The sequence below is a fragment of the Thunnus maccoyii genome, chromosome 17 (genome assembly GCF_910596095.1).
Source record: "Thunnus maccoyii chromosome 17, fThuMac1.1, whole genome shotgun sequence".
Classification (NCBI taxonomy): domain Eukaryota; kingdom Metazoa; phylum Chordata; class Actinopteri; order Scombriformes; family Scombridae; genus Thunnus; species Thunnus maccoyii.
Window position 1 is genome coordinate 3,875,578 of NC_056549.1, and position 25,000 is coordinate 3,900,577.

The 25,000-nt window shown below is 39.0% G+C and overlaps 1 protein-coding gene across 3 annotated transcripts in view; it reads left to right on the plus strand.

The window, feature by feature from the left end:
* galnt14 (UDP-N-acetyl-alpha-D-galactosamine:polypeptide N-acetylgalactosaminyltransferase 14 (GalNAc-T14)) overlaps positions 1 to 25,000 on the plus strand; it is a 199,483-nt gene that overhangs the window by 136,820 nt on the left and 37,663 nt on the right. For all 3 annotated transcript variants that reach the window (XM_042390137.1, XM_042390138.1, XM_042390140.1), the window contains 4 exons: positions 3,275 to 3,342; positions 11,939 to 12,004; positions 18,583 to 18,704; positions 24,146 to 24,233. In XM_042390137.1, the coding sequence (XP_042246071.1) occupies positions 3,275 to 3,342; positions 11,939 to 12,004; positions 18,583 to 18,704; positions 24,146 to 24,233 (344 nt within the window). The remainder of the gene's footprint in view (positions 1 to 3,274; positions 3,343 to 11,938; positions 12,005 to 18,582; positions 18,705 to 24,145; positions 24,234 to 25,000) is intronic.

Sequence of the window (25,000 nt, forward strand, 5' to 3'; positions counted from 1 at the left end):
ATAGATAGATGATAGACAGATAGATTATAGATAGATAGATAGATAGATAGATAGATAGATAGATAGATAGATAGATTATAGATAGATAGATAGATAGATAGATAGATAGATAGATAGATAGATGATAGACAGATAGATTATAGATAGATAGGTAGATTATAGATAGATAGATAGACAGATAGGTTATAGATAGATTATAGATAGATAGATCATAGACAGATAGATAGATTATAGATAGATAGATAGATAGATAGATAGATTATAGATAGATAGATAGATAGATAGATAGATAGATAGATAGATAGATTATAGATAGATCATAGACAGATAGATAGATTATAGATAGATAGATAGATAGATTATAGATAGATGATAGACAGATAGATTATAGATAGATAGGTAGATTATAGATAGATAGATAGACAGATAGGTTATAGATAGATTATAGATAGATAGATCATAGACAGATAGATAGATTATAGATAGATAGATAGATAGATAGATAGATAGATAGATAGACAGATAGATAGATTATAGATAGATAGATAGATAGATAGATAGATGATAGACAGGTAGATTATAGATAGGTTATAGATAGATAGATTATAGATAGATTATAGATATAGATAGATAGGTAGATTATAGATAGATAGATAGATAGATAGATAGATTATAGATAGATAGGTAGATTATAGATAGATAGATTATAGATAGATTATAGATAGATAGATTATAGATAGGTAGATTATAGATAGATAGATAGATAGATAGATAGATTATAGATAGATTATAGATAGATAGATTATAGATAGATAGGTAGATTATAGATAGATAGATAGATAGATAGATAGATTATAGATAGATTATAGATAGATATATTATAGATAGATAGGTAGATGATAGACAGACAGACAGACAGATAAAAATGCATACATACATACAGAACAGATATCTTAAAATACATTCATAAAAAATAAAAGTGTTTATTCAGTTCTCACTTGTATTTATATTTTTGAACTGTAATATCTACATTTTTCTATTTTATTTTAATTGATCTTTATATATTTTAACAGTATATTTATGTAGGTTTTTTGTTGTCGACAGTGTAAACATGTTTCTGGTGTCAATAAAGCTCTTTTGAATTGAATGAACACACGGGTTCATTAATTCATTCAGTGGAGGATGTAATGTGATCTAATGAGAACAATAAACTATCGTCTTTCTGCTCGACCACCTCATCTGCAACCCTTCTTTCTTCTTCATTCTTCCATTTATTTGCTCACCCCCCCACACCTTTCCTCCTTCTCTTTTCCTCCCTCTCTCCCTCCCTCCCTCCCTCCCTCCATCTCATCCATCAATCCGTTCATCCATCTCTCCTGATCGGTCCTTGACTCCACACACACACACAGAGAGAGAGAGAGAGAGAGAGAGAGAGAGAGAGAGTTACAATCAGGGTTATTTGTCTCCCTTACTAACCTGCCATCTCTCTCTCTCCTCTCCTCTCTCTCTCTCTTCTCCTCTTTCTTTATTATCCCTCACTCTTTCATCTCGCTCCACCTCTCCTCCCCTCCCTGCATCCATCACTCCTCCTGATGGGGTCCGGTGCCTCAGAGACTCACAGGTTTCGCTCCACACCTCCTCCTCCTCCTCCTCCTCCTCCTCCTCCTACGTTATTATCAACCTCCACTCCTCCTTATTCCTCCTCCTGTTCCCCCGCTCCCTTCTTCTTTTCTTTCACCTCCTCCTAATTCCATCCATCGTTTTCCATCTAGCTACTTCTTTTGTTCCGTCTCAGTAAACAAACATCCTTCTCTTCCTCCTTTTGCTCATTTCTTCTTCCTTTGTTCTTTCTCAGATTTTATCTTCTTACTTCATTCTTGCATAATTGTTTTCTTTCTTCCCTCATTTCTCCATTTTTTCTCCTTCCTTCTTCCCTTTCTCTTTCTCTTCTTACTCCTTTCCTCCTTCATTTCATCCATTCTTCCCTCTCTCCTGTTCCTCCCGCTTTTCATTCTTTCTCTCCTTCTCCTCCATATTCTTTCTTTTCTTTCCTTCCCTCCCAACTTTCATCCTCTCCATCATCATTGACACCCTTGTTTACTTTCTTGTTTCCATCTTCATTCCTTCTCTCTCCATCTCTTCCTCCATCCTTCCCCTTTAGCCCTGTTAACTCTCTCTATCTCCTCTTTTCTTTCTTCCATCCGTCCTCTGCAAGCTCTTCATATCTTCCCTTTTCTTCCACCTTTTTATCCTCCCTTCCCTTCATCATTCGCTCTCCTTCCTTCTCTTTTTCCCTCCTTCATCACCTCATACATTTTTTCCTCCCCTCATCCCTTCCCTTTCTTTTTTTACTTCTTTTGTGTCTTCCATCTTTTGTTCCTTATTTGTTCTTCACACTTCCATCCTCTTTCACACCCTTCTGTATCCTCTCTCTCTTCTCCCTCCTTCCTCCCCTTTCCTCTATCATTACCTCATCTCTCACACTCTTTTTTCCTTCCTTCTCTCCCCTCTTCTTTCCCTCCCATCCTCCATCTGTCTTTACTCCATCACCTCTTCCTCTCGTCCCTCCCTCTTCGTGTCCTTCTCCTTCTCACCTCCTCCTTTATCCCTTTCCTTTCCTCTCCTTTCCTTTCCTTTCCTTTCCTTCTCTTCCCTTTCCTTTCCTTTCCTTTCCTTTCCTTTCCTTCTCTTCCCTTTCCTTTCCTTTCCTTTCCTTTCCTTTCCTTTCCTTTCCTCTCCTTTCCTTCCCTTTCCTTTTCTTCCCTTCCCTTCCCTTCCCCTTCCTTTCCTTCCCTTTCCTGTCCTTCTCTCTCCTTTCCTTTCCTTCCCTTCCCTTCCCTCCCTCCCCCTTTCCCTCCCTCCATACCTCCCTCCTCAGCCTTATCCAGAGGGGATGATAAACACAGAGGTTATTGAAGAGAAGAAATAATGAAATAAAGTCGAGCAGAAACCCACCCAGAACAAAACACATTTTCTCATTTTCTTCCAGTAAAAGTTATGAATTTTTTATGTTTCAATCTTCCTCTTTAATGAAATAGTTTTTTAGAGGCGACACGTCATACATTTTCATAACAGGAATTTGGGCTGACATTTTCAATATGTTGTTTCATATGGCGTGCAGTGCGTACATAATGGATTCATGAGCACCTGGGTGTGTGTGTGTGTGTGTGTGCAGGTTGGCATTTACTTGTCTCTCTCTCTGTTTATCGCCCTGCCGTACACTCGTGTTTGTGCATATTCGAGACTAATATTTTATTTTGTCTTTTCTCTCCAGCGTTTTAAACCGGACTCCGATCCACCTCATCCACGAGATCATCCTGGTGGACGACTTCAGCAACGACGGTGAGCTGCAGCCGGACGTACAAACACACACACACACGCACACACACACACACACGTTCCAGGTCTCTTCCAGGTCAGAGATAACAGAGATGAGACCTATATAACAGGTCAGAGAGAGAGATGTGTGATGTGTCCACAGCAGCTGGGTGCACAGTTACAGGATTACAGTGGAGGTGAAAAGAAAACCTCCATTCTGGGTCAAAGAGGAGACCGATGAGCTGGATGAACAGAGTCTCACCTGCAGCTGTGTCCGCTCTGCCTCCACAGAAACACAAAGTCCAGGTGAAATAGACAGAAAATATCACATATTTACCTTCAAACAATGAAACTGGCAGTATTTAGATTATTTAAAATGAGGCTATATTTGTTCTTATTGTCAGAAAAACCAATAAAAAACAACAAAACCCTCAAATAAATTCATCCTACTAACAAATATCTGTGTGTCCAAACGCCTGATAAATCTTATTCTTTTGTGCTTCCATTGTTGCCTAAAAACTATTAAAAACACATCAACAAGCCACACTGTTGACTGACATGCTTTCTCATTACAATAAACATTGTATTTTATTTTGAGTCAATCACACACACACACACAAACTGTCCTGCTGCCATAAATACTCACTAGAAGACACAGAAATGTGGATTAATACACATAGATAAACATTGTTTACTTATATTATTTACTTGGGAGGCGTCTGTGGCTCGGGAGGGAGAGCAGGTCGACCGCTAATCAGCCGTTAGATCCTGCAGTCTGCATGTCGAAGCATCCTCAGGGCAAGATACTGGACCTCAGATTGCTGCTGAAGGCTGCGCCGGCGGTGTGTGTGTGTGTGAATGTGCTTTAGAAACGCCTCGTGATGAGCAGCTTTGCATCTTGCATGGCGATGGGTGAATGTTGACATGTTTTGCATAAAGCGCTTTGAGTGGTCGAAAGACTAGAAAGGCACTTTATAAATGCAATCCATTTACTATTTACTAGAGATGTGCAGAGAGTCCAGTATTTGTATCTGTATTTGTTGAGGCAGCAAAATTATTTGTATCTGTATTTGAATAAAAGTGGAAAGACGCTTACAAATCCTGTTTTTGCTTTTATTAAGCTTTTAATTTTAGTGAATTAAAGTGTTACAATAAGTGTTTATGAATAAACTACCTTACCTCACCTCTTTGTAGACAGACCTCTAACTAACAAATATTTTTAAAAATATTTGTATGAAACAAATAAACCCACTATTTGTGCTTTGCTGAATAATGTATTTGTATTCAGGCACACCCCTACTATTTACTCCTGTTTGAGTAAGTGAAGGTAACCTCAGAATATCTTTATATTCTGAAACCTTTTTTAAACATTTATGTCTTCATTGGGAAGCAGTGAGCTTGAGGCTGAGAGACAGAGACAGAAAGTATTGAGAGATGGACTAGCACATTTCCACATATTCTTTATATTCAATACCGTCACTATTTAAACTGACATCTTGCTCACATGGTGCATATTCCTGTAAATATCTTTAATTTGTATACGTGACAGCATACACACACAGTGCACAGAGAGACGGTGGAGGTAAAAGGCATCTCAGTATTTTTCCATTTTCAGCTCAGGTCCCCCATGTGGGTTAATCTGGCCATGTACTTAAGTATTTGAAGTGCTCATTATGCAGAATGACCCCCTCCAGAGAGATATAGTGTTATACATATAAAATAGAATATTCATTTTAAAAATAGATCTTTATTACAGACACATACAGGTGTAAGCAGCATTTTAAGGTTTTATGTGGCCAAGGTGGAGCTAATTTTACCCTTTTTATAATGTTGGATGGTTAAATCTACAATAATACATCATATTTTATAAGATGATTGTATTGTTTATGTAAATCTGCAAAGTAACTAGTTACTACACCTGTCAAATTAATGTCATTGGGATAAAAGTATAATGTTTGCACTGAAAGGTGACGTAGAAGTATAAAGTGGAACATAATTGAGAACTTGAGTGCAGCACTTGAGTAAATACATGTTTACTGTCTATCAGTGGAAGCTGTTGTTCAGGAGCAGTCAGTTAAAGATTGTGTGCAAGTTAAAAGCCTTGAACACTTTTACAAGAGGAGCAATCACAGAAATTGTTCAGATCGACCATAGTTTCAATTTTTCTTCCCACTCTTGTTCTCTGATACCATCAAATACAATATGTCTGCACTGGTTTTTATGGCCAGAGAGTACAGCAGTGATAAGAAAAACACAAATGCAAAAAGCAAAACAAATGCCTTCGTGTACAGAGGTACAGAACTTGTTGTTCCTAGAACTTTATCTGAATTACTGGCACAAAGTTTATTCATGTATTAATGTAGGATTCTCAAGTGTTTGCGTGTAATATTGGCAATATTTGAAATCAAAAGGCCTGAACTGGGAGGTAACATCATAACTTCCTGTAGGGTATCTGCAGGTCTTGAAAAGTCTTAAATTAAACTTAAATTAGTTTCCTCAAAAAAGACCCCAGAAAATATAGAAAAGACATATTTTTTATTTACCAAAGTCTATTTTCTTTTGCTTGCTTAGCAGTAATGTTAGTCATAAATTATCTGATACATATACATACATACCTATAAAATAAAAGCAGGTTTGTTTGCAGTTTTTTGCAGTTTGTTTAATCCTTATTTTGGAGTTTCAGTTGGCGCCATCTGATCTGCAGCAAACACTGTCACTACTGCTGGCTAATGGAGCTAAGAAGCTCATCCAGTCATGATGGGCAAGTTGATCAAAAACTGAAATAAACTTAATTCTGGAGTGCAGGACTTTTGTCTCCCCCTTCTGGCAGTGAGAATAATTACAAAAACACTGAGGGCTTGGCTGTAGCCTACTCCGTCACTACTGTTGCAGATGTAAAACGGTGGATAAATTGTTTTGAGCGTCACACAACGTCCACAAAATGACTCGTTTCACTATCAGAATTTGATCCATTCTGTCCGATAACATTCAGAAAGTCTAGAAGAGCCGCACGATTAAATTATTTCATCCCCATTCGAGTGAGCAGAGGGAAGATAGTAGGGGTGTGCCCAAATACAAATACATTATTCGGCAAAGCACAAATAGTGGGTTTTATACGAATATTTGTTTCATACAAATATTTTAAAAATAATTTGTTGGGGGTGTTCCCCAGAGATAAAGCTGAGCTTCTGACACAAGCAAAGTGCTCCCAAGAGACTCTCCATAACCTGTTGTTCCTCTTCTCCTTTCCACAAAGTCAGGTTGTAAAAAATAGACAATAAACGAAAAGTGCAAAGCAATAATCACCTTTGAAGTTCCTCCCTACACATTACACGCTGTGCTGTCTCTGTGTTATAGGTGTATAAATAGGTAGAGGTCTGCCTGCAGTGAGGCGATGAGTAAAGTTTTAGCTCAGTAGTCAGCGCGGTCGTCTATGATCTGGGAGACTCCAGTTTGAGACCCGGTGTGCAGACCTCCTTCATAAGGTAGTTTATTCATGAACACTTATTGTAACATTTAATTTTCTAAAATTAAAAGTGTCATAAAAACAAAAACAGGATTTTTAAGCCTCTTTCCACTTTTATTCGAATACAAATACAGATACAAATAATTTTGCTGCCTCAACAAATACAGATACAAATACAAATACTGAGATCTCTGCACATCCTTAGAAGTCCCTGCCTGACATAAGATTTAAAACTCTGTATACCGTGAAATACAGAGAGAATTACTTGGAGCTGAAAGGCTTAATCAGTATTGTGTGAACTTGTTTGTTAAGGACTTGAATGTAACAGACGTTCATTTATATGTAAAAGTTCTGCAGGTTTAAATGAACAAATGATTTTTAATCGGTTAATTCATCGATCATTTTCTGATGCTTATCTGGGTCCAGGTCAAGTTAAATAAATTGATTATATCATTTGGAATTATTGTTACATACTCCTGGGAAGTACTGAAAAATGTGATAAATAATTCTTCTGGTTTTGCATCATACTTGAATACAGTGGCGGGTATCATCATGTAACAGGTTTTAAATAAATTATATTCTATCTCGTATTTAAAAAGTCTTAAATTTTACTTGCAAAATTTTACATGAAACCTTGTAGAAAGTAGATCCATGATGTGAAAGCCAACAGCTTTCAGTAAATACAGAATTTCAAGTTTGCTCCCATAACAGCAGTCGAAGCCTCCGGGGCATGTGCTGCATACTCAAGAAGAGGAAAATGCTCCTGTTTTTTTTTTTTTTTTTCCTCTTGGCTCCTCTTCTATCCTCTCACCACACAGCTACTCAGTTCTGTCCGCCGCCTGCACTGAGGGCTCCGGTTTGTAGTCGGTGAAACAGACGCGAGCATAAACTAGAAATAAAGCAGAGAGAGAGGAGAAAAAAAACAACAACTTTGGAGAAATTGTGGCTCGATACTACCTGCTGACAATCTCTCCAACATGCTATTATCAAAGACATCTGCTCAGTCAACAACCTGACAGCCAATCAGGACAGATGGTGCCCTTCTCTTCTGTACAGAAGTGAATATCCGAGTGAGGAAGGTTAAACAGTGCCAGATTTGGACTACGAAGAAATGATCAAAACAGATGAGGCAGCAGCAGAGAGATGCAATCATCAGCGCAGACTGATATGCAAATAAAAGATAAAATATGTACAAATGAGCTACAACATAATAAACAATGTTAACTATATTATTGGTACACAATATGTACAGTTGAAACAAGTCAACTGAACGTGTAAAGGCTGAAAAAACTCAAGAACTTCATTTTCTTTCCTCCCACACAGCAGTGTTTCATTTAATACCACGTAGCATATCTCGCCTTTGGCTATCATCCTAATTTCTTGCAGTTATTTATTTTTGGATGTTTTACTTAGCGTGAATTTTTTTTTTTTTTTTTTTTACCCGACTGACATCCTGCTTCACATCCAGTAATTGACCAGAAAGACTGTTCATTAGTATTATTCTGTTGTCATGAAGGAAATAGTTGTTAAAACCTTTCAGATCAACTACACCATTCATATGTGTTTGTTCACTGACTTTTAATTCGTTTAACACTATTAATTATATAAATGTGTTTTTGCTTGTTTAGGCTTGGTCTCTATTTTCATCAGGTTTGTATTTGTACTGGTTGGACTGGCAGACGTTGGACATTTCAACCATTTATCCAACATTTTTTGCTTTCACTCACACACTTTCGTTTCAGTTATGCAGCAAAGCAGCATAAAAACATGAAACCATGAAAACATAAACACAATAAAAACAACAAAAAGACATTAAAAGTGCTGGTACAATACATGACAATTCAGACAATAAGGATTTATGTTAAAAACAAGGAAAACAGCAACAAGAAGAAGGAAGATGAGAATAATAAACTGTGAGGAATCAAGAGGCGGTTTATAATGTTTCAGTCATGTGATCACTGACAGGCTGGTGTTAGCGTGTCCTGTTCAGTCATAGCTGGAAGTTTATTGGTTATTGTGATGGTGAATTAGACCGAGACCTGAACCTGACTGTCAAGTCCTACCGGGACTTTTTCTGTTTTTTTGGACTCTTTGTGTTTTTGTTCTTTTCACTTCCTTAGTTTTTGTTGTTATCCTTCTGATGCCCTCAGACTTTTTCTGTTTTTAGTTGGACTTTTTGAGGGACTCTTTCATTTGTGTTTCCTGGTTTTGGTTTTCTTTGTTTCCCCTTGTGTGTGCTCCTCCTGTGTTTTTTGTGTCACTTGTTTGTTTACTTTAGTTCCTGTTTTATTTTGAAATATTTCCTCCTTGTGTCTGGTTACTTTACTTCCTGTGTTGGATTATTTCATGTGTCTCATCTGTGTTTAATTTGCAATCCCTGTGTATTTATAGTCCAGTTTTCAGCTTTCATTCTGCCTTCGTACTGTGTATGTTTCCTGTGTTTATGGTCTTTGTTCCTGTTCCTAGTGTCTCTTGTGATTTTTGAGTTCTTTCATTAAATATTCAGCATCGTATCCAACCTGCCTGCCGTCTCTGCATTTGGGTCCACCTGCTCCATTCACCCACCATTCAGACCCGACCTGACTGAACTCGACCCGAAGATACATTTTTGTTATTTCTTCTTATTTGGACAGTTACATGTTTTTGTTCTTCAGACTCTCCCTAAACTTTGGTCACTATGTGTTAAAAGCGCTTTATCTCCCACAAAAAAATTTTCTATATTGACGCAAAGATACACAAATAAAGCTTAGACTCTGATGTAGTATCTATTATTTTACTTCACACTGAATGTGTTGAAGAGCCTGGAGAACAATAATGTGTAACTGTCCAAATACTTCCTGTCTGGACTTCATAGTTCTTTCAGCGTCGTCTCTGGCAGCTGCAGAAGTGACCCGTGGTTTACAGTTCATGTGCTTCTGTTTGGGAATCATTGTGTTAGTCATAGTGAGTAAAACTCTCTGTAACTTTCTGTCTTGTGAGAAAATTGCAGTTTTTGACTCTCTGGTCAAAAGTATACTTTTTAAAGAATTAACCCTCATAGCGTGTCAGAACACTTCCTCCTCTCCTCCATCTGAGTCAAAGTATTTTCTTGTATTTTTTTCACAAAGAGTTTGCAGTTTGCCACTTGAAAAGAGGAGTTCAGTGGAGACGAGAGCGACCAGGCGTCCATTCTGGGTCAAAGGGCTCTGATGGAGGTTTTTAAGTCATTCAGGGCCACTAAACTTTGACAGTATGACTGAATGTTTTTTTTTTTTTTCATATTTGTTCTTTTCATAGCAGCTCAACTCGCAGTTCACATACTTGCAGTTTTCTAAACGCCACTTACAGTATCTTCCTGTTGATGTCAGTAAGAATAAAAAGTGATAAAAAAAGAATAAGATAATAAGAAATACGGTATATTCTCATATAAACTCTGGAAGATGTCTGGAGAATCAGTTGCCCTTTCATACATGTGGCACACAGCAGGAGATTATCCATCAGACCCGTTCTCACCTACTGGAAATGCTCTGTTTGGTTTAGGCGAGGAGGCGCCTTGGTAGAGCGAGCAGGAGGCAGGACATGATGCAAGAAGTATGCGTGGTCACATAGCCGGATCATAATTTGGTCATGAACAGCAGAGTCTCTTGCTGTTCCTTGAATTTGTCTGATGATTATGGTGTTGGTCCCTACCGACAGAAGTTCCCAAATCTCGTCTCTCCAGTTAGACATTTTCATGTAAATGACCTTCCTCACCCTTGGAGGTTTTATGCCAGTCACATAATAGAAACATCATCAACACGCCCACTCGCTCACTGTGAATTCTACTGTATTCACACATGGGCTCAGTCGGACATAACACAGGCTTTGCACTAGAGAGCTGGCAGGGTAAAGTCTGTTTAACCCTTTAACATCCACCCTTTTTATAGAATTTTCACCTATTTGGGACACTCAAATGGAAAAGCTTATAACAGAAGAACTGTAAGGCCATGATGCATGTATTAGGCTTCATTTGACATCTTCTAGTTTATGGAAATGTGTTTGTTTAGCATGTGGCTAAAACACAAACAAAACTACATCAGTTCAAATAAGGCTCAAAAGTGTTTTTGGTCCTCGTTTATAATGAGTCATATTTGAATAACAATAATTAGGACATGCTTTATGCCACAACTATGCAGAACACCATAAACCTTCTACATCTTGTCAACCTGTATAAAATTCCAGATCGCCAGGCCGAACCTTATGGGAGCACTGGTGTCCCTGAACCTCTCCAGTTATCTCCAATTGGCCAAATTGTGCCAATTGCTTTGACTCATTACTGTGTGATGCTACCACTACCGACCTGGTGGACGTTAAGAGGTTAATGTCCAACTGATTCAGACGTTTGCGTTCTCACATACATCCTCCAGTAATGTCCAGATAACTTCAGAGTTGCAGTGCATATGTGAAAGGGGCTCGTGTCTACACTTAAAATAGAGAATATAATAGAACTTTACTGATCACATCATCACATTATCATACAACTTATGACAACAAGATGATATAATAATATTACAATATTACAGTATGTTTAATTATCAGATGATAATATGACATCTCTGATATCATGGTATTTCATGATATCTCTATAAGATATAAAGCGTAAAAAAGGTTTAAATCTCTTGTTCTTTTGTCATTTCGATTCATGGTTGTACTATTAAATAAGGTTATTGTTTTGAATCTGATCTTGATATTATAAGAAGAGGCAATATTTAACAATGCAATTGTTCTCAAACATGCATTAAATATTAATTTCACCTTGATAAATGACTCATATCCCAGCGGTTGTTTTTCTCTCCTTTTCTTCTTTTCAGTTTGACACTTTCCACTAGAGTATTTTTTTTTAACAAGTATTACAGCAGACAGTTATATTTAAAATAATACTTTAATACAACTCAAAAATTCCGCAGGGAGCAGCCAGTTGGCTGAACAGCAACTAAACGTGTCTGAGTTGTCAAACTGAAAGCTTTGAATTGCTCTCTCACTGCTGCAGAGCTTTTCAATGAGCTGCTAATTTCCCTGCAGAGTTTCTGAGAAATTATCCAGATAAATTACACAGCACACAATATTATATTCTTTTCTGTTCTTCTTTTATATTCTTATTTCATTTATGCTCTGTGTTTTTTTTTTTTTTCTCAGAAAGCGACTGCCAGCTTCTGACCAAACTGCCCAAAGTCAAATGTCTTCGCAACAACAGGAGAGAAGGTATGTCAGCACGGTCGGTTGTTGTGTTTATAAAAGACTTTATATATTTTCAACATGTCTGTGTGTACATTTGCATGTTTAATTGTCTTCATAAAACTTATTTTTGTATGTGTTTGTGTGTGGCTGCATGCAGTATGTTGTTTTTGCATGTGTGTTTACTGTATAGAATAAAAAAAAACCTTATGGTGAGAGGTCCCAGGTTCAAGTCCTGGACGAGCCCCCAAAAAGCTGAACAAAGGAGGGGAGACCACACATGAGTTATAACTAAAAATAGATTTATTGTACATAACTTAAAGATAAATGAAACTAAACGCAACCAAAAAACCAACATAGTGGAAGCCAGAGGGGAGAGAGGGCAAATCACTGACTGCCTCCATCTTATATGGAAGCTGGGCGGTCCAGGTGAGCTGAGCTGAGACGTCCTCTCCTCTGAAGCGTCATGTGAAGCGACGTCCGTTTCTGATGACGGTGACAGCTGATCACCGCTGGATCAGCTGTCGGCTTTAACAGCTGTAGAAACTTCTGATGGAGTTTGTGTCTGCACACATGTGCACTGTGTTAATACTAATAAAGGTTCACAGTTATCACCGCTAGAGCAGCTGTTTCCTCTCTGCAGCCTGTTACCTGTTTAACAAACACATTTATACTGTGTCCTGCTCAGACGCACAGGAACCATTTCTACTCACCGAATGCGTTTATCCTATTTATTGATTATTTGCATCTGTATTTTTTGATAACCCTGACCGTGAATTCATCATTCAATAACCCAGAATATGATCAGGGTGTCTTCTGAACACTGGAAAATATGTATTTGGCTAAATGTTTCAGGGCAAATGGAAATGATGTAACTCATATCAAACCCGACGCTCAGGAATTTTCAGCCTCACATGTGACTGAATGGAAATGACGATAAATGACTGAAAATATAAATGTGTTTAACTGTTATTATGGATAAAATTAAAGTCAGGAAGAGTCTGTCTGTCAGCAAGAAACAGTTTAATGGAGGAAATAACATCATGAAAAAAAATCTTTCTAAGAAATGAAGAAAGTTGTTTATGGTTCTTTTGTTGATCAGACCAACAATTAACAGATTTTTAACTATAAGATGAACCAGAAAACAAATAAAACATAAAACTTGGCGAACGATACACTTAAATTTAATCTGTAATCTGTCTCTGCTTCGGTATGAAACTGCAGTGATGCATCAGATCAGTCTGATCAGCTGCAGCGTCCAATCAATAACTGATATCCAATAAGGGGGCATATCGGCCGGTAAAAGACTTCCGTGAAGGCCGCTCTGATGTTTCCTCGCTCCTCCGAGCAAAATAAAAGACTTGGGACGGCTGTCAAAATGGCGCATCAGGAACAACTTCCTGTTCAGGCGAGGAGCGAGGAGACATAAATTAAGAGACTTGAGACGTACCCTCAGTCTGTTCAGAGAGAGTCGTCACATGGCCTTTTCAGCTCCTAAACATTTCCTTCTTCTTTCTTCTTCTTGTCATCTCTTCTTTAGCTACATATGGAAATGACTTGAAGTGAATTGAAGTGACAGGAAGTGCTACTGAAATAGAGCCCATAGAGGCAGCAAGAGAGTCATACTGTCAGACTGTCATAATAAAATGTTACAGACAAGAAAATGTTTTCCATCAGCCTAAACCAAGTATAAGAAAACTGCAAAATATAACTACTATCTTTGTAAAATGCTAAAAAAAAAACATCATCATTTATAAATAACTTGGCAAAATCATAAATGACAACCAGTAGAGAGTTAATGCCTCAGTCACACTAAATATGGATGTTGCTCCTCATTTTAATGGTTAATACAGTCATGCATCATGGCTATGCTTATCATTTTTTCATATAATCCATTTGGAGCTGCCTCCATGCTCTTAAATATAGAATGCAAATGATTGCAATACACAAATTAACATGACAGTCTGACAATGTGACGGGGTCATGAGCATTTTGGAGTATTTAAAGGTTTAGAGAAGCTTTTCTAATTCCGCTGTAGATGATCCGTATGTGCAGATGCTGCAGGTGAAAATGGTGTTTAAATGGTCTTTTCTGTCATTTCGAGCTGCAACAATTAGTCCATTAATTGATTAGTTGATCAACAGAAAAATTCTTTTGCTTCTCAAATGTGAAGATTTGCTGCTTTTCTTTGTCATATATGATAGTAAACTGAATATCTTTAGATTCTGGACGGTTGGTCAAACAAAACAAGACATCTGGATATAAAATCTGTATGAGCTCTGGGAAGTAATAACAGGTGTTTTTCATTATTTTCTGACAAATAATAGACTGAACAATTAATAGAGGAAATAATCTGCAAATTAGTTGATAATGAAAATAATCGTTAGTTGCAGCTAATGTGTGGTTATTAAAATAAAACACCCTATTATGCAAGAAGTCTGGGAGTCAAACAATGTAATAAATCCTTGAAAACTTCAGGTTTAAACATTTAAAGAGTTTTACAATCAAAAAAAGGTCAATTTGTTTTGATTCAGGTAGACGACCTCCGATGTGGAGATGTGTATTAACAATCAGTCGACACTGGATTCAATTAAAGTGAAAATCTGCTTGCTGAGGAAGTTAAGTTACTGTCACCTGACTGACAGGGACAGAACAAACAACTGATGTGTATAAAGTCATAAAAATGTCAACAGTCTCTCTGTGAACAACAGTCCACCATTTACCCAAAGTAAAACTCTTAACAAAGTAAAACACCTTTTAAAACACCCAAAAAACGGTCTCTGTAGCTAATTTCCTCTTTCATGACAACTGTACGGGGGGTGAATTTTTTTATAACTCATCCGTTTAAATTTTATTAAGCCGTAAAGTTATGCATAATGAAGCTGCTTTGAGTGACAGGTCCGCCAGCCGCTAGGTGGCTTGTTTCAGCCATTCGGCCCGCCTCTTTGCCCATTTTTGATTGGCTGGGAGTTAGGCAGCGTCACGCACTGCCAAGATGGCGACGGCTGGAGCGGCTCACTTTGAGCTTCAAAACCGCTCTTCAGAAACCAACGGGTGACGTCACGATAACTACGTCCATATTTTTATACAGTCTATGCAAAAAATACATGTAAATAGTGAAGTGGACCCTGAGAAGACTAGAAAACACTTTTTGGAAGCTAATGGGCAAATACAGTAAAGAATCAAGTACTGGGAATAAGATGAACAAGACATCATTCAGACCATAAAGTCAAAGAAATGACAAAAATGACAAAAAACAAGACAGATAAAGTCCCTTCCCTTCCAATCCATCCGAAACACAGAAGCCATTCTAGTCAATAACTCAAAGATGCAGCTGTGAACATCTAGTTGCCTTCACAATGACCCTTCCTCCTCAGCGTCATCTTCTCTGGATGGTTCAGATTAACTTTCTCACTCTGAACTAACTAGAAAAGAGGGAATAGAAAGACTGAAACATTTTCAGACGTCTCATCGTTGTTATTCGGTGCCACCAGAGTTCAAATCACATCGTTCTCACCGGGGGGCAAAGTAACGCAGAAAACACTCAGAAACCACTTCTAATGTTCTTGTTGTCAGCGAGATGAGAACAGTGTCATCGCTGCATAGAAAAGTCTGAAAATATGAGTCTTGCTCCTCTAACATCTCTTTGTTCTTTTTTTTTTCTGCAAGTTTCTTCCTTCCTCTCTGCATGTCTCGCACTTTCTTTTTCTTTCCTCATATTTTAGGTTTTATCTTTCTAGTTCACTCTGTTTCTTGTCTTTTATAGTCTTCCTCTCTCACTCACCTCTCTCTCTCTCTCTCTTTAACAACAGGAACACTTGTCCTACATGCTGTCACTGAAGGATTTCATTATAGCACAGTCATGCTGATCACACACACACACACACACACACACACACACACACACACACACAGGGTTCATCAGTTTGGCTTGTTAATAGTTTATGGCTTCAGGCCCTCTGACTTGATTGTCTTTTTAATGCCCATAAAAATACACCAGGCAGAGACTGTATGTCTTCAGCGGTGACACATGCACACACCCACACACCCTCGCTGACATTGTGCATTTCCTAGTCTTGTAAGGCCACCTGCTCATGTCTACGAGGGCCCCAAATTCGACCGCTCGAACTGTACGCCCTACTAGTGCAGCCGCTGTGCTGGAAAAGCAACAAACAAAGGAGCTCTTCCTCGTGCTCTTCTTCCCTTATTGACGTACGTATAGAAGCATCGGGATGTCCGCGTGCAAGCTCGTAACTGTCATGAATTGACCTTTAGCTTAACATAAACCTGATTCTAAAGCTTGCATCCAAATTGATTGCAAGCAAATCATTGCCTTGTCTCATCCATCCAATGCCGTGTTTATTAGCTACAAGCAGGAAATGTGCTTGTGAGCGTGTTTCACCAGGAACTCCAGACCGTCTCGTTTTTCCTTTAGTCTGTCTCTGTTCAATTCAATTCAATTGTAGACTGACCTGTATGTTGTTTGTCAGGAATGCTAACGCTAATAAATTGCTAAATGTGTCACTTCCATCAGAGCTTTGACGCTATGAGTTTTTTGTACAACACAAAAGTAGACTAGATTTTAATTTCTTATTTTGTGTGACTCCAAGTCTCCATTAGAATCAACAACGGCCACACACACACACACACACACACACACACACACACACACACACTCACACACACACACACGCAGATGTGATAAGTGAAGAGAGTTAAGATTAACATTCTCTTCTGCACAAAGTCAGCCTGTTCCGCACTGTGTTTGTGTGTGTGTGTGTGATTGAGTGTGTTTCAAAGTAAATGGGTGTCCAGTTCTGTGAGTGTGCACGTGTGTGTGTGTGTGTGTGTGTGTGTGTGTCTGTGCGGCTGCTTATGTGAGTCCAGTATGTGCGCGTGTGTCCATCCATCCAGAAAATAAAGCCTTATTGAGGATGAAATGGGATTTTTAATTGGCTGAGCTGCAGCCTAACAGCGCCGCGTGAAACTTCACGGCCCCTGGTACAATGTCACCGACACACACACGCACAAATGGACCCACCGCGCACAATAACGCACACACACACCCACACACAGATGCAGCGTTGTGCACTCAGCCTTGCACATGAATACACACTTATTCAAAAGAGCACACACACACACTATGTCTCCATGTCAGGGAGTATTGATTAGACCATTTAGTACAAATAGAAGAGAACACTGGCCTCCATCAGGGAGGCCTCCCTAACAGGCTCATTTACACACACACACACACACACACACACACACACACACACACACTCTGTTTCTCTGTCTTTCTAAAACACAACAATCAGCCGACACACATTTTCTCTCCCAAACACTAACCTTCACTCACTTTCTCTCTTTCCTTTGAAAATCTGACACACACACACACACACACACATGCAGAGTGTGATGGGCCTGTTAAAAGGTTGTGTCCATGTCTGACAGGGCCTCTAAGAGCCCCGCATCGATTTTCTCCTTTCGCTGACTGACTGGGAGAGAGGATGTCAATAGGCAGAGCAAGGCACTAACCCTGCCCAAGGTTAAGGGTTCTATTCCCACCTCATGCCCTAAAAATATTCTGTCTTCCTGCTGCTGCTGTGAGGCTGCTTGACTGAAAGTGTGTTTGTGTGAAGGTGGGAGTGGTGTGTGTTTGTATGTGTGTAACTGATAGTCACAGCTCACGCGCATTGAAAGTTGAATATATATATACTGTCTTATCCGATCCGCCGCCCTGAAAAGAATCAATTTCAGCAGACAAAGTGGAGGATTTCAATTTAGCAGAGTAGCTCTGACGGCTCCGAGGCTTTATGTTCAATATCAGCCGAATCCGAGTGTCTGTACTGTATGGATGCAGCATGTATGGAAGTTAAAGTGTGTCTGAACGTATGGATTCATGTGAGAAATCAACAGTCATTGGGAAACAAGGATCAAGACTATCTGTCTGAAGTGGGAAACCTGACAAATCTAAGATAAAATTATTATATTATTATCATCTATCAGAGCACGATTCTATATTATTATTATTATTATTATTATTATTATTATTAATGGTAGTAGTATATACAATATGATGATTACATTTGTTTGTCTCTTTGCACAAGATTTGTTTAAATATTATTTGTATTTGTTTTTTATTTATAAAAGGTTATTAAAAGAGTTATAATGCAAGTTAGGGAAATATTTTAACTAAAGATGTATGTGATAACTTTGCACAATAGCGCCACTCTGGACAGATGGTCAGAAAGTGTAACTGCAGTCACTTCTAATGACACCGGACCATAGACTGTATAAAAATATGGACGTAGTTACCGTGACGTCACCCGTTGGTTTCTGAAGAGCGGTTTTGAAGCTCAAAGTGAGCCGCTCCGGCTGTCGCCATCTTGGCAGTGCGTGACTCTGCCAAACTCCCAGCCAATCAAAAATGGGCAAAGCAGCCATGTCCTTCATTATGCATAACTTTACGATTTAATAAAATTTAAACGGGTGAGTTATAAAAAAATTCACCCCCTGTACTGTGTGTGTGTGTGTGTGTGTAAATATGGACGACAGGTTGCTGTATTCAAGCACTTAAAAACGACCTACGTGTGTTTCTGTGTCAGGTCTGATCAGATCCAGAGTGCGGGGGGCCGACGCCGCGAGGGCGGGAGTCCTCACCTTCCTGGACAGCCACTGTGAGGTCAACAAGGACTGGCTGCCTCCCCTCCTGCAGAGGATCAAACAGGTAGAACAAAAACACAACGCTTCACTCTTCACTCGTCACATCCTGATTCATAATCCGCTCGCTTTGCTCTGCTGTGTGTGTGTGTGTGTGTGTGTGTGTGTGTGTGTGTGTGTGTGTGTGTGTGTGTGTGTGTGTGTATAAGTGTGTGTGAATGAGATCATGAGTGTCAATAACTTCAGCAAGGCCACTTCAAAAATATTGAGCACTTTACTGCTCTTCAAAAGTCTGTGTGTGTGTGTGTGTGTGTGTGTGTGTGTGTGTGTGTGATAACAGTGGTCGAGGTGAAATAGCACCATGGGAGAAAATAGCCGTCGGTCTGATTGCCTCTCATTAAAAAATAAGTGCTGCACTCTCTCCTTCACTCCTCTACAACTGGCTCCCCTCTGTTTGTCTCTCCTCTTCCTCTCATCCTCCTCCTCCTCTCATCCTCCTCTTCCTCTCCTCCTCCTCTTCCTCCTCTCCTCATGTCACTTTTTTGTACCACTTGTCACTTTGTCCTCCCTTTTTCTCACCTTGTCTCCCTTTATCACCGTCCCCTTCGTCTCTCTCCTGACCTCCCTTCTTCCTGTTTTTTTTCCTCTCTCTTCTTTTCTCATCACGTCTCTCTCCTTACACCTCATCCTTCATCTTCTCCTCTTCCTCCCTGTCATACCACTTATATGTATCTCTGTATTCTCTCTCCTCTCTTATTTGCCCTCTCACCTCTTGTCCTCCACTTCTTTTTTCTCATTATTTCTTTCTTCTAACCTTTTCTTTGGCTTTCTACAGTAGATACCTCCTCTCCATTTATCTTCTCCTTCTCCTTACACCTCCTGTTTTCTGTTCTCATCTTCTTCATTTGATTCCTCTCCTTTTTTGCTCTCTTTACACCTTTTCTTCCACACATCTTCTCTCACCTCCTTGATCCTGTTACCTCCTCTTTTTTACCACCTCCTTCCACCTCCCCTTGTCTCCTCTCATCTTCCTCCATCTCTCCTCACACCTCCTCCTCTCTTTCCTCACCTGTCCGCCTTTTCTCCAATGCATCAAGTCAACAGTTGTTTTTGCTGATAATAAAGACCTTTGATCTCCGTCTATAGAGCAGCGATCAATAAGTAAAAGCACCACAGAGCCTGATGTGTTTCTGCCTCTCTACCAGACGTCATCCATATTCATACTCACGGTCTGACAGTGTGTGTGTGCGAAAGAGAGCCATCCGTCACTGTCTGTCCACTCGCTTTATAGTCATATATTTAGATTTAAATGTATGAGCTATTGATCCAGGTAAACACACACACACAGGCAGAACTTGAGCCCACTGTGAAGTTCTATTCCCCTCAAAGTAATTGTCTGTCTGCTTGATATAGAGAGCTCAAGCTCAGCCCGACTTCCAGGTTAGCAGCTTCAGTTCCACTTGCTTTCACAGCCGCGTGTGTTTTCTCATATTATTCATTAAAACTTTATACTTTTTTCTGTCCATATTTTGAGCTACTATCACACTAGCAGCAGAGTATTCCTGACAGTTCCCATGAGGCTTTGACAGCATTTCTGTGGCTATAGACTTGTTAACAAACCAACCGTTGTTTCATCATTCATGGCAGATAACTACCTTGTTTATTTTATTGTCAGAGAGGTGATTCAAAGTAAAAAAAAATAAAAAAAATCTACAGCTTTCTTATGCTGTTTTTGCTTTTCTCTACTGATGATTGTTTCTGTACATGAATAAGTCTACTTTTCATGTCATATCAAAAACGATGGTAACATACTGGTTGACATACTTTGTTTATGTTGCATTGTGGGATAATTTAGCCATGACTGAAGAATCGGAGAAGATTAAAAAGCAAACGCAATAAATAATAGGGCTGTAGTCAACCAAAGAAAATCTTGGTCAACTGAAATCGTACATAATCGTCAACTAATCGATTAGTTAGGGGTTGGGGGGTGCGTCTCTATTTCTCTGTTTTGCGTCGTCAGGTTATGCTAACCCATTGTTGCTAACTTTGGAGCTAACCGCCTTCACTTCTCCAGCATTTGGGGAAACAACAGATGTGACGTTTTAGCATTTATTAACTGACACACTGTAGTCTATACTGTACATTTACAGCCAGACTGACAACTTACTACTAACCTTTTCTTCTGCCCCGCTAGCATCCACTGTCACTTCCACGCCGCTCACTCTTTCCCGCTCGCTACACAAACATACTATGCAATGCCGTATTCCTTAACGGAGTTACGTTACCAATAGTTTCCCAGGCAACAACACAGAGGTTGACTCACGTAATGGAACAGCGCTGCACAGAGACTCACAAACGCTATTGATTTCCGAATGAATGGATATTTGGTGTTATTTTTGGCATTAAAGGCATTTTATTCTTGTAATAATTATAGGAGATACACTGATTCAGTAAACTCTCTGTAAACGTTGAGTACAGTTAGACCCAGCGGTCTCCGTTAGGTTGGGCGAGTTCAAAGTTGTGAAAACAACGGGGGTGTTTTGAATACACCCCCGTTGTTTTCACAGGTAATTTGTTAATCTGTCCCTCCCGCCGCAGGAAATAATGGTTTAATCCTGGAAAGCTGTTGATGTAGCACTTTTCTACTTATGAAAATAACACGGAGATTATTCAACCAATGAGAATTTAGTCGGACGAGAGCATATCGACCAACTAATCAACCAGTAGACCAGCAGACTACAGCCCTAGTAAATAGCTAATAATGGGATGAATGGTGAGTGATTTCTGGTGTATGTCCAGTATGTGATGACTCTTGTCTTGGTTGTCTAAGTAAATGATATGTTTCTTGTTTTAACACTGATACAGTAGGGATATTTAGCCTGAGTAGTAAAGCCAGCAGGGCTGAACAAAGAGAAAAAATAGTGCCAAAAGAGTTGAAATAGAGAACAGACTAATAGAGGTTAGCCCAGGAGGTGTGAGCCAGACATGAGCCAAAACTACAATAAACACTGACGCTGCCTTTCTGAGCTTTAAAAAAAAAATATTCAGAAGATAAAAAGGTACAAAAGTGCAGTGAAAGTTGTGATTTTCTTTTATTAGGATGGTGGGTTCAGTTTTTATATGTTAGCAGCAGTGTTTGATCAGTGTCTTTACAAAACAAAAGACAGCAGTGTTACGTCTATCTACACTATCAGTTTAACCTGAAAAGATTGTGTCTTCTATTGTTATCGTACTGCAGAATATTCAGGAACAAATATGAGTAGTAGTAATCCAGCTCTGATGCAGGACAGATTCATGAAGGATGATGATGATGATACAGGATGTTCGGGGTCAGTTTCCTCTCAGCTGGGTCATCAGATGGTCTCATTCCAAATGTTCAAATTAGGTGGAAAAAAAGAGGAAATGGCTGAAATTAAGAAACAGCTCCCGAGCGATTTGAAAATAACGCTCATCCAATTACAACAGTAATGTCGCGAATGCTTCACCCTGAGTGCTGCACAGTGTCATTACCCTAACAGCTATTAAAGCAGACGCAGTGCTTTGTAATGTGGCTGGAGCTCTGTGGAGGGATGCAGCCTGGCGTCCCCTTGCACTGACCCTGCAGCTAATGGTCCAGAACCGCTCCACCTGCTCTGTAATATCACTGGCTGAAGACGCATCCAGCCGTTTGACCAAACTAATAGAGGGACACTCCATGATTTAACGGGGAGTCCAAGTCTGGCATGCTTATGTGTGTGCATGTGTGTGTGTGTGTGTTGTACTTTTATCCTTGGAAAGAGCCAATGGTGCCATCAAGGTAGTGATATGAAGAAAATCAAGTGCAGACATTTTGCCAGTTCTCACTTTTAAAAGGGTTTAGGACTCAGTTTGAGGTTTAAGGTGGAATTACTAAACTAAATCCATAAGAGTCTTATGACCTTATGGATGATTAAACAGGAGTGAGTGATATACTAGCAACAAATAATAGAACATTGTTATTGTGTTCATTTGTCTCATGTGTAAGTCATGATAAATATGTGAACTTTGGTTTAGTGTTAGGAAACAACAGTACTGCATATGTGTCATATCCACCAGCCACAGAAATTTAGCATCATTTTTAAAGCTACTTAAAAGTGCAGTTATCCACTCATTTAAAAAGTTTGCCACTTAACACATTGTCCTCTTAAACCTGGACTCACTGTTGGAGTTCAGTCTTGTAAATAGTTATTTATGCAGAGGAATTAAATTCATACTCGCATGTTTTGCTATAATATAAGAATTAAATGTCTTTCTAAGAGTAAAATGAGATGAATCTCATGTATGTGCATTAAGTTCGCGGATGTCAGGAGGCAGGGGGAAACAGCTAGCCAGTCTCTGTCCAAAGTTTAAAACTACACCTACACCATTAAAACCTACAAATCAACCTGTTTAACCAGTATAGAAGCAGACATGTAAAATGATCATTTGCAGGGGAGTTTTTGTTGAGTCATTCAAAATGTTTCTATTGTTCTAGAGTAATCATTGGCAACACTGAAGGTCACATGATATAAACTGAAGAGCAGTTAACAACTTGTTTGTTGCATGAGAAAAGTGCATCATCTGCAAAGAGGAGTAACCCAGAAAATGTTAGCTGAATAACACCAACAGGAACATAGTAGCACATCAAACTTTAGACTGATGAGAGAGAATATAACAGTACCTCATGCAATCTAATATTCCCAATCCTTAACTAATTGATTGATTTATCCAAGGTGCTGAGATATTTGACTTAAAAATGTTACATTACACTATGTTAGCCTAAACTAAACCTCCAGCCATAGTGATCACGCAGGTTCCTTTTGTATGTAACTCTTAATGTCCACAAGATCCATCTGTGTCGCGTTTCGGTCTTTATCAGTCACATTTATAAAATACTTCGGAGTTGTTCTGCAACATTATTTCATGTTTTACAAGCATATTAAATACAGGTTTGCAGCTGGTTTACATGCTCTGTGGCCGTGACATTCAGTTGAAACATGTCAATGTAAATTTTTATGTGCATTAAATCTCTCTATCCACTGTATTATTCATTTTTTCTGCTCATTCATGGTGAATCCTCCTTTCATTTAGAAGGAGTTTTCAGTACATCTTATTTTCATATGACTTAACAGTCGGACATTAATGGCATTAAAGTGAATAAAATGGAATTGAATGGAAGTGAACAGAGGTAGAGGTCACTCTCACCTCACTAAATGTGCCGTGTGCATGATTGGTGCTGAATGACTGAAACTCCTTTTAATGTGGTGTAATATAACGACCTTGGAATGTACAGTCTCTTTCACACACACGTGCACACACACTGGACTGAAAATCTCATTTATTGCAGAGGAATTTGATGATCTACCCACACGTTCACTCTCACGTCATTTTCTCTTTTTTTTAAATCTCCTCCTTTATTTCTCTTTCCAGGATGTTGTCCTTTTCTTTTTTTATTTGCTTTACAGCTCTAACCCAACATGAACGTGTGTCTGTGTTTTCGTGTGTGCCCAGGACCCGACCCGTGTGGTCAGCCCCGTCATCGACATCATCAACATGGACACATTTGCCTACGTGGCGGCCTCTGCTGATCTCCGTGGAGGTAAGAAAACACTTTCCTCCGTCGACACTCTGAAATAAAAATGGCTCTGAGGCGCCTTCGGGGCATCATTTGATGACAGAGAGTAACCCCAGAGGGTTCCCGCTTTATGAAGAAGCCCCTTCATGATGAGTTCATGAACCTGTTCTCAGTGTCAGGAAACTGTAATATACAGGTTTTGACAAGGTCTTAACACCTTTTAGATATTAGTTTCTTGTGAAGACCCTAAAGGTGTTTATTGGCATCATGTTGGATCTCAGTGGTATTATGAGGATTTTTTTTCCCTCAAATACAATCTTATATCAGGCGGATATTAGAAATATTTGTAAAATGTACCACCCGGAAGCCACTGCTGATGTTTTGAAACTCGGCTGTAAACTTTGCTCACATTCATTGTTTCTGGAAATATTTTTCCCTGCTTTAAAGTTTTCCTTTAATAATATTCACAAAGTCCCTCAACACAGAGACACTGTTGTCTCCTGCATTATTTAATGATACTATAGGTTTATATCATGGACATCAGTTTCAAATATTGGTGTGGTGGTGGGCTAAAAATACTACAGCACCTACGAGCCTTAGCTGTCATTGCTTAAGAAACCATTAATTCTGAATAGTTAGGAATGAAACATTGAATGAAACACGGTACCATAGTTGCAGAATTCATCCAAAATTGGATTCAGAATACAAAAATGAATTGACTTAAAAGGCAGAACATTTTATTATGTTCAGTTCGCCATCAGCTGAGCACCCAACAGAATTTCAAGCAGTGA